This window comes from Sylvia atricapilla, chromosome 2 (assembly GCF_009819655.1).
Source record: "Sylvia atricapilla isolate bSylAtr1 chromosome 2, bSylAtr1.pri, whole genome shotgun sequence".
Lineage (NCBI taxonomy): Eukaryota > Metazoa > Chordata > Aves > Passeriformes > Sylviidae > Sylvia > Sylvia atricapilla.
The window spans coordinates 27,532,050-27,545,710 of NC_089141.1; the positions used below are offsets into that span (position 1 = coordinate 27,532,050).

The 13,661-nt window shown below is 39.8% G+C and overlaps 1 protein-coding gene across 1 annotated transcript in view; it reads left to right on the top strand.

The window, feature by feature from the left end:
• Positions 1-13,661, top strand: part of WARS2 (tryptophanyl tRNA synthetase 2, mitochondrial) — a 39,003-nt gene that overhangs the window by 8,742 nt on the left and 16,600 nt on the right. The window contains exon 2 of the mRNA XM_066341186.1: positions 12,007-12,264. Within this exon, the coding sequence (XP_066197283.1) occupies positions 12,007-12,264 (258 nt within the window). The remainder of the gene's footprint in view (positions 1-12,006; positions 12,265-13,661) is intronic.

A 13,661-nucleotide genomic window follows, 5' to 3' on the forward strand; every position in this document is an offset into this window, starting at 1 on the left:
AAATATAATCTTTTTATAGCCACATCAAAGTTTCTTTCAAAGGTGGTCTTTGACTTCTTCTTGAATTGGGTTATCCATTTGAAAATATTTTTCTTGAAATCACATACTTGCCAAGATGTGGAAAGACTTTACTTAATAGGCATCCATAGGGTGCTTTCCGTTTGCATGGAGGAACAAAACAGTTTCAAACATTTCAAAGCCTCTTTGTTGCTTATGTAAAGGGAATAAGGGGTCCAGCCCTCTGAATTCCTGACTGGGTCTCATTTTGCATCTCTGCTGGCAACAAACTAGCCCATGTAATTTCTGCAATTGAGCTCACATTCTGCTCTTCATGCACTTCCAATGGAGTGTTTTGTTGGGTATTTTTTTACGGTATCTACATTTTAGATCTTTGCAGAGTTAAAGCAATGTCAGTGCTCTGACTCTTGTTCATCAGGCATTGAGCCAGGTCACAACAGCCAGAGGTGCTGTCACTCCCTCCACTGCGAAATTCACAGTTGACCGTGCAACATTGTAAGTCTCCAGTATTCAGAATATTTGCCAGTAGCCAAAGAAGATGGGGTACTGTACATCTCTGGGATACTAATAGTAAAACAGGGCTTTTTTTTACACTGATATGCTCCATGGGGTACATCCAATCTGAGAGTTGGTGATTTGCCTGGCTTCCTGTGGGCCAGGTTGAATAATACAGGTCAGTTAGCGAAGAACATCTCTTTAGGACAAGCAAAGCAGTGAGTGTCACACACAAACTAAGGAACTTTTCATTTGAAGTTTCTGGGCTCAAGCTGTCTAATAAGCAAGTCACAGTTTGCTGTTACCATTCTCATCTCACTTGGCTACATCCTCTTGACCTGAGCACAAATGAACACTTGTGTTTGTCCCCCTCGTCGTTGCTCATCTGTTGTTTGTCCTTTCTGTGGAAACAGCCCAGCCTGGTGATTTCAGGACCAGCCTGCACTGATAACAACAGTTTAAATGTAGTCTGTAAGTATTGTCTAGCTCTAGAAAAAGTTACTAAAAATTTCTAGAAGTCCTTTATACAAGTTTGATTATTATGCTTAAAATACTTAAATTCATAGAATTCTCTCCAGCATAGACAAGAAGGACCAGCTGTAGCATTTTCTTTGTGCATGTGTGCATCATTAGGGAATTTACTGGGATTTCCACATTCTAAGGCCTCTCAACATCCATCAGGTGGTTTTAAACCCTTCCTATTCACCTGAGATGAATTTCATGCTGTGACCACAAGGTGAAAGTTTTTGAACAGCTGTGTTAATTTTGGCCCCATGTGAAACGAAGCCAACTTTTTCCTTGCTTCAGGAAATTGCCAAATAAAATAATGGAGAGGAAATGAACTACTCTTTCAGTTTCTAGGACAATATTCTGAAGAAACACAGTAATTCCAAACAAAAAATGTTTTTTAAAAGACATCCCTCTGGATGTAAGTTGATATTCTTTGTTTATATCCCATAGGGCAATCCTAGTAGCAAGCTGACTCCTCACTTGAAGAAAATATATAAAATAATACAATAAAATCTCTTTCAGCTAGAGGTCAGAGAAAGAGCAAGAGCAATCAGATGGTTTTAAGAGATTTGGATCACTACTGTGATCAAAAACATAAAACTTCTCTAATTTCTCTGTGAGGGAAGTATTTAGTTGTAGGGGCATTCTTTAGCCTTCTGTTTTGTTTTGCTTCAAGATTGTTAAGGTTTTGGTACTTAGAATAGTGAAATATATTAAAATTACAGCAACCTTTCATATATCAAATAGTCTATAATTTAGGAATATATTACTCTTTTCACTCCATTTTGACAGTTCCACATGTATCTTGTAGCAAAATAAATGCTAGTTGTTCACTTGCTGCTATTACATTTATTCTGTTGAGCAATGTACATTTCTAAATGTGGGCATGAACCAGTTTACAAGTGTTGAATGTTAACTTGTATTTCCCATTTTTCTCTAACACGGAATGTTTTTTCAAAGCTTGTCAGTGTTCAGCTGCTATCAGTGAAAAGGCCTCAATTCTTACATTTTTCTTGAATGCAGGTAGAAGGACTTGAATTTTAAAATGCCATTTAATCTACCTAAATGGAATTCTGATTTCTTTTCGGTCCTCTTTGGTCATCTCACTTTGACTTTAATCATACTTATGTAACACTATGGGCTCAGAGGACTAGAACAGATCCTGTTTGGGGTAATCTGGTATTTCCTCTGGCTCAAAATAAAAATTAAGTGCCTTTATATCTTTATTAACACATCACATACTTATTTATTTATTTATTTATTTATTTCTAATTAAAAACCTCTCTAAGCACTCTTCTGATATGCTTTTTTTTCTTACTCTTGTAAACTTTTCTTTACAGCTGAGCTGAATCTTTCTTACTTCATCTTAAGCTCATTGTTTAACACCTTTTACTTTCACAGTCTTCCTAACACTGGACTAAAAACACTTTGGGTTTTCCTCTGTAGTCTTTTTTATTCAGGTCACTCATTGGACTTGGTCGAACTTCTATGGCCTCTTTCTACTACTGTTTGGAAATACAGGACCTAAAACTATTCCACTTCTGTGACTTGAGGCCATCCTCATCGTGAGTAAAATGAGCAAATTGTTTTCTATCTACTGGATTTTCATCCTATTAATATATTCCTGTACAGTTTTTTTGCGTGTAGTTCATAAATGTGGTGGTTTTGCAGCTGCGTGATATTGATTCATGCTCACCTTTTAAAATACTACAAACCTCCCAGACCCTGTTCTGTAGCTGTTGCCTGGGTAGCTGTCCTCCTCTCTGTGTTTGTGTGGTTGAGTAGACTTTTCTGTACAAATCTGTGTACTTTTGCCTGGTAAATAGCATTCTGTTTTTTCAGACCATTTCTTTGTCAAGACTATTTTGAGCCCTCATCATCATTCCAACTGTGTTTTGTCTGCAGATTTAATGAATACTTCATTTTATCATCTAGATTTCATATTTAGAGATATGAAAATATCAAATAATACTGGACCCAGCACAAAACCCTGAAAAACTGCATTTGACGTATCTTTCCCCAACCACTGTAAGCCATCAATAAGTGCTGTTTTCAGGAATTTTTTTTCTCTCCAGTTTCACCCCCAGCATGTAATAGTGTATTCAAGATGTTGTTTCTCTAGCTTGTTGGAAACTAAGATAGTATTGGAACTTAAAGAAAATAGCAAATAACCTTTAGTATTTCTTCTCCATTCTAGCATCTCATGTGCTAGAGGCAGTCAGAGTTTTTGGGAGGCACTAGTTCCTGAGAAATACTGCTGTCTTCAATTATTTCTGTAATTTCTTTAAAGTTCGTTACTTATTCCTGTATTTTTCCTGTCAGCTGAGGTTGAGCTGACTGTAACTGCATGAGGTCACAGAGTGGAACAGGAGGTTCTCTGTGAGCTCCCTGGCCCAGTCCTTTGCCAGTGTGCTTCGTGAGGCTGCATATGGATCAGAAAGAAGCCAGACCGGATGGGTGCTTTGGGGAGCTGTTTCCAGGAGGCACCTGCACCTGGAAACTTTAGTTGTTGCTGCTTCAACCGCATTGTTCAATGGACAGTAAACTACTTCTTATATGGATTTGTATCTTATTTATGTCCTCCACAGTGTAACAAAGGTTGTCCTGCTTCTCCCTCTCCTTTTCCCTGGTGCCACCTCCTCCAAGCAATGCCTGCAGTACTGGAACTGTCAAATTTTCAGCTTTTAGGCATTGAGTGCATCATCTGATGGTTTTAGAAGCAGCATGTACCAATATGACTTTACCTTGCTGCCTTGTCTGTCTGGCCAGAATGTTCCTGCTGATAGTTCAGGCTTAGCTCCTGCTGCAGCTTCCTGTCAGTGAGGCTCTAATGACCTTCCTTACGTGGGAATTCTTAAAAAATACTGTAAATTCCTTTAGCCTTTCACCTACCCTGGGTGGAATGGACTGATAAGATCTTCAGTTAATGTCTATGGTTAGGTAGTTTGACTGGAGGAACTTTATTTCTCTAGCTTTAAAAAGGCAAGTAAATTGTTTGAGAATCATTAATCAGGATTAAGGTTGCATCAGGCAGCATCTGAGGCCATTAATTGCAGTTCTGTGCACACTTTGAAACCCAGGAGGTGCAGAAGTAGTGAGTGTTTCAGTGTGCTTTGGACCTGCTCTGTAGCTGGGTTATGGCTCAGCTTTAACCAGGAGCTCTAACATGCTGTTCGTCAAGTTGATGTGGAGAGCTGTAAAGGAGCACAGCACAAAAAATAAAAACCACCAGGCTGTGTCTTTGCTAAGGAAGGTGTTGTTGTTTAGGGTAGCATTGGTGACTGCTGTTGGCTGCATGCAGACCCAGTTCTTGGTCCCTTCATCAGCTCTGCACAAATGTTAGCACAGGTTCTTGTCCGAGGAGTCTGCAGAGAACTGGAGCCAGCTCTTCTGAGCCAGGAGGCTGCTGGCTGCCTCCAGGTCCCTTACCAGAGGTTGTATCCCCCCTTGCGCTCCACACGGGAGGGAAGGGGCTGTGGCTGCCTCAGGTCCAGAGGAACCTTGTGGTGTGTGGCAGCCTGCTGTAGATAATGGTCGGGTCTGTCAGTGCAGCTGTCATTAGCACCCCGTGTGGCACGTGGGGCTCATAAAGCAAATGAGAGAATCCACTTGCGGGATGCAGCGAGCCACATGAAAGAAGCCATTTGCTGAGTCATCTGTACCAAGGCAGCGTGAGAGGGCAGCCTAACCCAGCCGCAGTTACACTGAGTTCTGCTGCTAGCCCTAGAGGGCAGAGTTAAATTTATAGGGTGGGGTTAGTATGTGCTGTAAATGTTCCTCCTTTAAATGTGTTTCTCATTTGAAATATAAATATTAAAGTCCTACTGAAGTTTGAGTGCATTTGCCGTTCAAGAAAGGGGTACTAGGCAGTGCTGTTTAAATCTTAATTTAAAGATTTCAGCTTCTGGGCAATGGGTTCATTTTTTCTCAGAAGCTATTTATCTGAAAACTTGCTCTGGTATAAATAAGTTTCTTTCTAATTTAGTGTTAGATCTTTAGTCTCTCATCTTAAGAATTAAGCATGTTGAAATAGCATTTGTACCAGATGAATTGGACATATTGAATTATCAGATTAAAATAAACATGTTTAAAAGTTTCCACAGTAAGTTTGCAGAGAAGTAATTGCATTAGAAACAATAAATGAAACAAAGTGTGTAATACATACACTGCTCCTAAGTTTCCCTTTTCCTTCATTTTTTTCTTTCTGTAACAGCATTAATACTTAAATTGTCCCAATTAGGCTTTAAAATTTATGCTTTAGCTAGTAAAATCTGACTAGTCTGGCTTCACTTCATTTTGCTGCTTAATAACTGTCTCAAGACAGGTTTTGCTAAGCCAGTGTTAACAGACGAGCATATTGTTTTAGCAACCAGAGCTTTGAAGTTGCAAAGTATTAATAAGGGAAATAAAAAATTGCGGACAGATGCAAAAGATGCAGTAGTTGCTGACTTTTGTCAGTCAAAGAATTTCTTTTGTCTCTGAGGTTGAAGCAAGTTTTTGGTAGTGTTGTTTTGGTTTTATTTTTCTTCCCTTTTTGATCCCTGTTGAGAGGATCTTACTGTTTGAATTTTCAAATTTTCCAAATTTTGTGTTTTATGCGTGTCTGTGTTTGCTTATGCTGCTCTTTCTTCCCTTTGACTTCCACATTTTCTTTTCGTCTGGCAAATTTGAACTTGCTTCAGCTTGGGACAGCTGGGGCAAAATGAGTCCCCACGAATAAAATTATAACAAGAAGAGCAAAGTCTGTGAATGATCCTTTGCTGTTTCCTGAGTTGTTCCAGTGTCATTAATCAGCGCTGGTGCTGTGGAGGCTTGTGGTGTGTTATGTCGCCAGCACAGCAGCTTCTCCGTCCCTTTCCCCCACCCCCTGCGTGCCTACACAGTGGGGAAAACTAGAGAGGGAAGCCATCAATCTTCCCTGTCCTACATGTCAGCAGTGATTCTCCTGTCGACTTCCTGCTCTCTTGTCGTGCCCGCCACCTGTGTTTAGAATTAGCTCTGATGCTGCGGATCTCACTTGGCTCTTCACCTGTTCTACCCCGAGTAAATGGCTGTTAAAATAAAGCAGAGCAGCTAAATGCTATAGCATGTGAATAGTAACCACTGCTGTGGCTTGGGGGGTGATTTCTGTTGCAGCTGCTCTTGTAATACTGTCATAATTTTCTGTAACATTTTGGGGTTTGGGTCTAAAATCTCTTGCTTTTGTTTCAGCCCAGGGTGAGATTCTGAGTCAGTGTTTTTATTATTTACAAACTAAAATATTTATAAGATATATTATAGATGGAGACATAAGCCTGTCTTTCAACTTTTAGGCCGCTGGGAAAAGTTATGAACACAGTCCAAAGAAACTAGTTAGCAATAAGCTTTGTCCTTACCTTCAGTCAGTCCAAGGATATAATTAGCAAAAGTCTCCTTGGAATTTGGTTTTGAAGATGTGTCTGCCTCCCCCATGACTGGGTAGATTGAGGGGCTGACAGGCACCGCCTCTGTACTTCTAGGGCAGGATTAATGTGATCATTTAATGGTTTGTTGTGTTAAACAATAGGTCTTAACTGGACTCTAACCAGCCACATTTTATGTATACTTTTATGTAATTTAATTACAGGCCTATGCCAAAATAAAAGGAAAAAACAGTCTGAGAATTGTTTGTCTACTGGCAACTCTCTCCTACCTCCTTGAATGGTGCTACGTTTCTCTGTTTTTAAAACCTGAAAGAGATGAAAGCATAGGCATAAGGTTACCCTATAATTGTAGCTTGTCTGCTGTCATTTCAGTGTATGATGGCAATATTTATGTGGAGCTGTAAAGAAGAGAGATCCTGAAAACAAGTCTTGTGAATGCTTTCACTTGATTTTATTTCTGTAACTCTTTATAAAAGAGGAACTGTTTTATGGCTGATTTTACTACATATTTGAGATTTTTTTTCTTGACTGTACTAGGCAAATATGTGTATTCAACAGGTAAATAATTTCTTGTGTTCAGCAGCCACAGAATTCATAAAGCCAAACATGAAATACATAACCAGGATACCAAGAATTGGCTATAACATGGGATGCTTGGATCTACATGGATCTTTTCTTTTATCAGCTTTGGTGTGTCTTTCAGTTCTGGCACAACTGTCTCATGAGAGGGAATGATCATGATTTTGACTGCTGAATTGAGGTCTTGACAGTTGTAGCTCTCCCTCCATACAGAGATAAGTCTGCTTTGGTCCAAGAGAGCAGAATTGAATTTTTGGAAGTTGTCATCTATCTTGATTTACATTGAAAATGGATATGGCCATGCTACAGGATGGCAGGACCAGACTTCAGCCATCCTCCTCTGGGATAAGGATGTAATGCTTATTCCTGATTATTTGGGAGCATTTGGATGTTGATCATTTTTTCAGTGTAAGGAATGGCAGTTGTTTATCTCATGACAAAAGACAGGTTAGAGGAGAGAACACCTGAATCTTAACGGGTTTGGGGCCAGGCTTCTTTCAGTAGTGCAGCTGAGAGAAATGCACTGTGGTGTTTAGAATTGCCATGCAGAGGTCTTTCAGAGAGAAAACAAATAGTAGATGCTAAGTCATCTGTCAGATACTGGGCTCTTAACAGGGGTGAGGATTAACGTGCAGCACTGCTGGTGTAGGTGCACACACCACACAGAGTTAAACATGCAAACAGCAGGCTCACACTGCGCTCACTGCAGATGTCTGAATGAGTGAGTGCCTGTGGGCTGGAGCTGCATGTCTTGTGGCTTTCACTCTGCTCCATTGGGAAGTCTTCACTCCTTTTGTTTTTATCCTTTTCCAGCTCCAGTGCTTTGGAGCACACAGCTCCCATCCCCTGACCTAACAGCTCCATTGAAGTGCATTCCAGCCCCATGATTTCATGGTACCAGGCAGAAGTCCCCTGCCACGCTGCTATGCTGCCCGCTGCTTCTCATGGAGTGAACAAACAGGGAACATAAACTCTCTCCAAAGGAGCAATGTTCTCTGTGTATTTTTAGTGCAAGAAATCCAAGATTCATTTGAGGGTGTTTTGTGTGGGCTTTTTTTTTAATATAGGCTTCTGCTAACACAATGGAATATTTCATGCCACCCTGTTTGCTGTAACTTCTCGTACTTTATGTTGTTAAATGGAATCAAAGGAGTTAAAGATGAAAGACTTCTAGTCAACTGGTCCCTCAGCTGGAAGCCAGTATGGGTTTGTTCTTTGTAATGGATTTGCTAATGCTTTACTCAGGTTCAGCCTAGCTCAGTTTTCATTATTGGATTTACTTATTTCTGTGAATTCTCTACTTCAGGTTAGGTAATTACTCAGCTTAGACTGAATATAATACTGCTACTGTTTGTTTCTAATGTTTCACTTGCTATTTATTGCCCTTATACTGAACGAACCTTTTGTAAATATTTGTTTACCGTTTGAACATACAAAGCACCATTAAAGATGTCATGCTTGCCTTCATAGGTATTCTCTTTAATGGTTAGAGTTTGGTTCTTTCTTTATATAAAACTGTGTCCATTTGACATTGTGACATTGTACATTGTGTCTTTTCTTTTCAACATGTAGTGTGTCACCAGATGCTAACTTATGTAGTATTACAACAAACCTATCTTTCATTAGCTCATTGTTCGCCTTTGAATATTTGGAGTCAGTACAGTATTTGAACATACAGTTTATGCTGAGACATTGATGTCTTGTATTTTCTTGGTGAAAGACATTCTCGATCTGCCTTTTAATGTCACTATTTAAATGTTTAATGTCACTATTGCATTTTTATGTATTGAGTGTATTGTACTCACATTAAGGGACACAATTTTGCCAATACATCCAATATGTTCATAGTAACATTGTCTACAGACTGGTCAGTGATCACAGAAGTTGAAAAGGCAGATAATGAACATGTTATGGGAAACATACAAAGCAAGGACTGCAGCTGCAGGGGAACAGAGTCTGCCTGACCTGGGGACCAGCAAAGTTTCTAGATGGAACTGTTCTCCACAGGCTCAGGGTGTCAGCGCTTTTTGGGTCAAAGTATTGGCACATGAGCTGATCTGTGCTGACTGCACAGAAATTTCTGTGCCCTGGTATAACACACAGGTAACCCAAGGGGAGAGCTGCTTCTGCACTGAAGTAGCGCCAGCTTCAGGGTCCTGGGGAAAAGAAGCAGTAACATCAGGAGACAGGTCAGGTGATGCTGTCTGTTACCACACTGAAGTTGAAGATGTGCAAGTTCTGCACTATGCTTTAACTTGGTCATTCTAACATATTTTAATTGATGTCAGTCCGCAGTGGATTTCTGGCACATGATAAAGTTTCTTAGCTTTTATAACTGTGCAGGTAGAAAACATATTTTATATAAAGTCACTGGAGTTAAGGCACTAATAGCTTAATTAGTAATAATAGTAATAATCTTAACATGGCATTCTCTGAGCCTTCTTACTGTCTTGATACACAGTAAGAGCTGTAGATCAAGAGCTGTATGCAAGAGCTCTTTGGGGAAGCAAGGGGTGTAAAGCACAAGTGGAGGAAGAAAAGAATACAGGAGGGATGAAATTGTCTGTTAAGAAAGTGGAGAGTAGGGCTGTAAGAAGTAGGGTCTGTGAAGAAAGGTGTTGTTTAACAGGCATATAAATGGCCACCAGAAAGCAAGCAGTACTGTAAGGAGAAGTAATTGTGGGAAGGAGCATCATGATTTGAACTTAGTGAGGGGAGACATGAACATGAAAAAAGGTTATGTGCTTTGACAAACAACCAACTGTTCCAGGATCCAAATAGGAGTAGAACACCATGTTAGTGCTCAACTATTTCCTTCCTGACTTCTTGTTGTCTTGGTTAAGAAACATAGGACACAAAAGACAAATGTTATGCCTGTAAAGTACCTGTTGCATTGCCTAGCAGCTGCTCTAGGCCTGTAGTAATAGAAGTACAGCTCTGAAGACTAGTGAATCCCAAGTTTCTATAAGACTTCATCTAATTTATACACATTGGAATGCTGAATGCCTCCTTCTGTAGGAGAGAACCTGCCCCTCTCAGTGTTAACAGGAAGCTGGCTGCAGTCCTGAGCCAGGTAGTAGCTTAGTGGGAGGTGAGTGGATTCTGTGAGTGGTGAGAAATGCTCTGATGTAGGTTCCTAGGAAAACAAGGAATCAAATGCCGAGTGAAGGACTGAGTATCATAACTCCATTTTTGTGTAATGAAGAAAAGAGGCACATGGGTGGTCGAGGACTGGAACACAAGGACTGGAAGCTGGAATTTCTGTTGGAAGAAGTAGTGTGCTTTTCATTGCTTCAAGTGACTACCTTGAAGTCCTGTGCTGGAGGTTCTCCAAGAGCACTTAGAACTGACTCAAGAATATACTAGAAGTCAAGAAGATATTTAGGGTGGGGTGAAGGGGTTACCATCAAGACTTTTATGTGTAGGCATTTGTTTGAGCAGGAGAAATTAGTGTGGCAGCTGGCCCAAAGCGGCTCTTGTCTGTCAGCACAACACTTAAAAGCTGGGTAAGAAAATTGTCTTGATCTGAAAAACAAAGTTACTTTAAAAGAAAATAGAATTTTTCAGCAAATTTAGAAAGCAATAGTCTAGGCTTTTTTGAACTATAGATCATGCTTCAAAGTAAAAAACTCCTATTCCACTTGGAAACACTTTGTCAATAATTTTTCTCAAGTCTGAGTCAAAATGAATTAAATCAATTTGAAGTCCTTTTTTTAATAGTTAAAAATAATGGTACTTGGCCTTGACTTTTACTGCTGTTTTGTGTGGTTTAATAGTTGTATGACTTTTTTTTCTCCCACACACATTTGTAAGAGATTCGCAGAAAAGAAAACAGACTACATCAGTAAATAAATTCTTCCTGCTAAGTTATAGATGTTGCTCATAAAAGTTAGCAGGAAAAAAATTGTGCAGCCACAGGCATAATGAAGTTGATGATCCTGCTGCACAACTGAGTCTGAGGATTTGTATTGTACAGCTTGCTGTGGTGGGGGGACTCTCATTTGTAAGTTGAGTGGTCTTGCATGCTCTTACAACTTGGCATGTAACAAGCATTTTCACATAAAACATTGCTGAGCTACTTCTGAATATGGTGGAATTCTTTGGGAAGCTCGGGGAGGTAATTGATCATATGCTGACAGCTCAGAGCTCTGAGAAAATGGTCAGATGGAGGGCTGGGATGCAGGAAAACAAACTTTCTAAGATGGTAACTGTCACTTAGCCAAGCTATACATGTTTCAAGCTTTTTAATCTTTGCTCACAACCTCAGCTTCTTAGTCTTTTTTTGGTTTTGCTGTTTCTCTGTGAACTCTTTTCTGATGTTGACATTTTACTGGTCCTGATGCATGGACAGTATTCCAGGTGTGATCTTGAGCTATAGCCATATTTCTTTGTAGAGCTCTTCTAGAAATTCTATTGCTGCCAAAATGGAGGGTTTCAGAACTTTGATGATCTCTTTCATTATTCTTTGACCTTTGGGTCGAGAAGTAGGTTTCTTTCAGGAACTACTCAAAATGTTCTTTGCAGCTAGAAAAATAAGACTTCAATGTTCATGGGAGTTAAGATGGCAATCTACTGGGACATTGCATGAGTTTACAACAAAAATATTTGAATTTCTCTAAACTGTGACCCTAAGTTTCTATATCAGAGTGGATATAGAAACTAAAGAGAAACATACAGCTTTGGTACAAAAAAAGATGAAAGAATCTATCACTTGGTTTCTGAGACCAGCTTTTCGCTGATCTTGTTCACAGCTGTATTTTTTTGTACATGCAAAGTCCAACAGCTTAAAATTATGGTAGTTGTCAGTCTCTTTGCTGTAAGATAGACTTACTGCAATTATTGGTTCTGAGGTCATTTATATATTAATATGCAGACAGGAGGGGAGAAGAGACAGGCATAAATGAGGCTTTTTAAATTACTTTAAAATATAAAAGAATCTGTCAAAAAACCAACCAAACAAACAAACAGGGTGTGTGGTAATTTTGCCAATGCTTTGTCACAGAATATGGCCGTGGATCGGATTTTCTCTGGTATCCAGCCAACTGGGACCCCTCATCTGGGGAACTACCTTGGAGCCATTCAGAACTGGGTGAATCTGCAGGAAAAGTGCAGCTCAGTGCTCTATAGCATTATGGACATGCACTCTCTCACCATGCCCAAGGAGCCAGCTGTCCTGCGCCAAAACATCCTGGACACCACTGCTGCCATCCTTGCCTGTGGGATTGACCCAAAGAAGTGTTTCCTGTTCCGGCAGTCATTGGTGAGTGCTCCTGTTGTGTTGGATTTTTATCTGATTTAAGTGGCTTTCCACACATCTTAATAAATTAGTGTAGCATTGCTGAACTCCTTTAATGTGTTTGTGTTGGTGGTCCTAGGAAATGTTAGCAGTGCTGGATTTTAAACTTAACCCTTGTTGCAGTTTTGAAATTTTGAAGGCTGCAGCCATGACTGAGAAGCCCATTTAGGGATAAGTACACTGTAAATTTCGGAAGCAGAGCTTGGAGTTTATGCAGGTTATGAGCAAAATACGTCAAAGACCTCTTAGAGGACCACTAATTTGTCTCTGTAAGTCTTACTTTAGTCACAAAAGGTTAACTCATAAATGCATAAACGTGGCCTGTGTAACCATGAAGATAAGGAAAACATGTTTCTATGCTTTTGTATCAGCTCTTGCCACATATTCTGCCAGCTGCACAGTAATCACAAAGTAACAGGTGATTAACACGGTAAATTTTGTATCAGTTCCACCTCCATCATCCGGGGGATACGTCTTCTCTGGGTCATATTCTCCCTTATTTGCTATAACCTCCTTTCATGGGCACGCTTTTCCATCTGATCTGGTAGCTCATATGTAAACAACCATGTGCTTCTCTTGACTACCCCAAGGGGTACTGGGCTTACCTTCTCACTTGGCATATAGCTGCCACATGTTATATTTTCCTGGAACAGGACTTCATTTCTTGCTCAATTAACTTTCCATTATTGACTCTAAACTGGCAAACTTCTGTAATTTCCACAGACACAGATGTGTCATAGCTTCTGCTCATGTGAAGACACCCATAAGTGGGTGTCCACCTTGCAACAGAACTGCAAAGGTAAAGTGCACACAGAATCTGAATTTTATCAGTGCAAGCTGAAGTGGTGTTGCATTCTCCCTTTCAACACGTTTCTTTACAGGCAGAGTTTCCTGGAGTTGTTAAACTGCAAATGGCAATCATAGCTTTATATCCCTGGTGAATAATGAATTGATGAAGACAGATATACTTCCTGCTTCACTTTTCCTCTGTATTAAAAAAACAGTCTAAATAGATGAGCTCAGAATTCTAGTGGAAATATGTTTAATTAAATTCACTTCATTTTTTTTGCAAATCTGTTTATCATTTTAAATATGTTACCAGCTTGGGTTTTAATTTTCCTCTACTCTGACTTGTCAGCCTCAAAATGATGAAGTCATTAGCTGGAATAATCACAAGGTGAGTTACAAGCCAATGATGCAGTAAAACCCAGTCTAGAGGGGTTTTTCTCTTGTTTTCAAGCAACTGAACAATTCAATTAGTTACAACACAGGATCAGTGAGTAGATACACAGGACTCTTCATGAAGGATAAATGCTTTGCAGGCTATGGTAGAGGGGAATAAAGAGAAGGTTTATAAAACT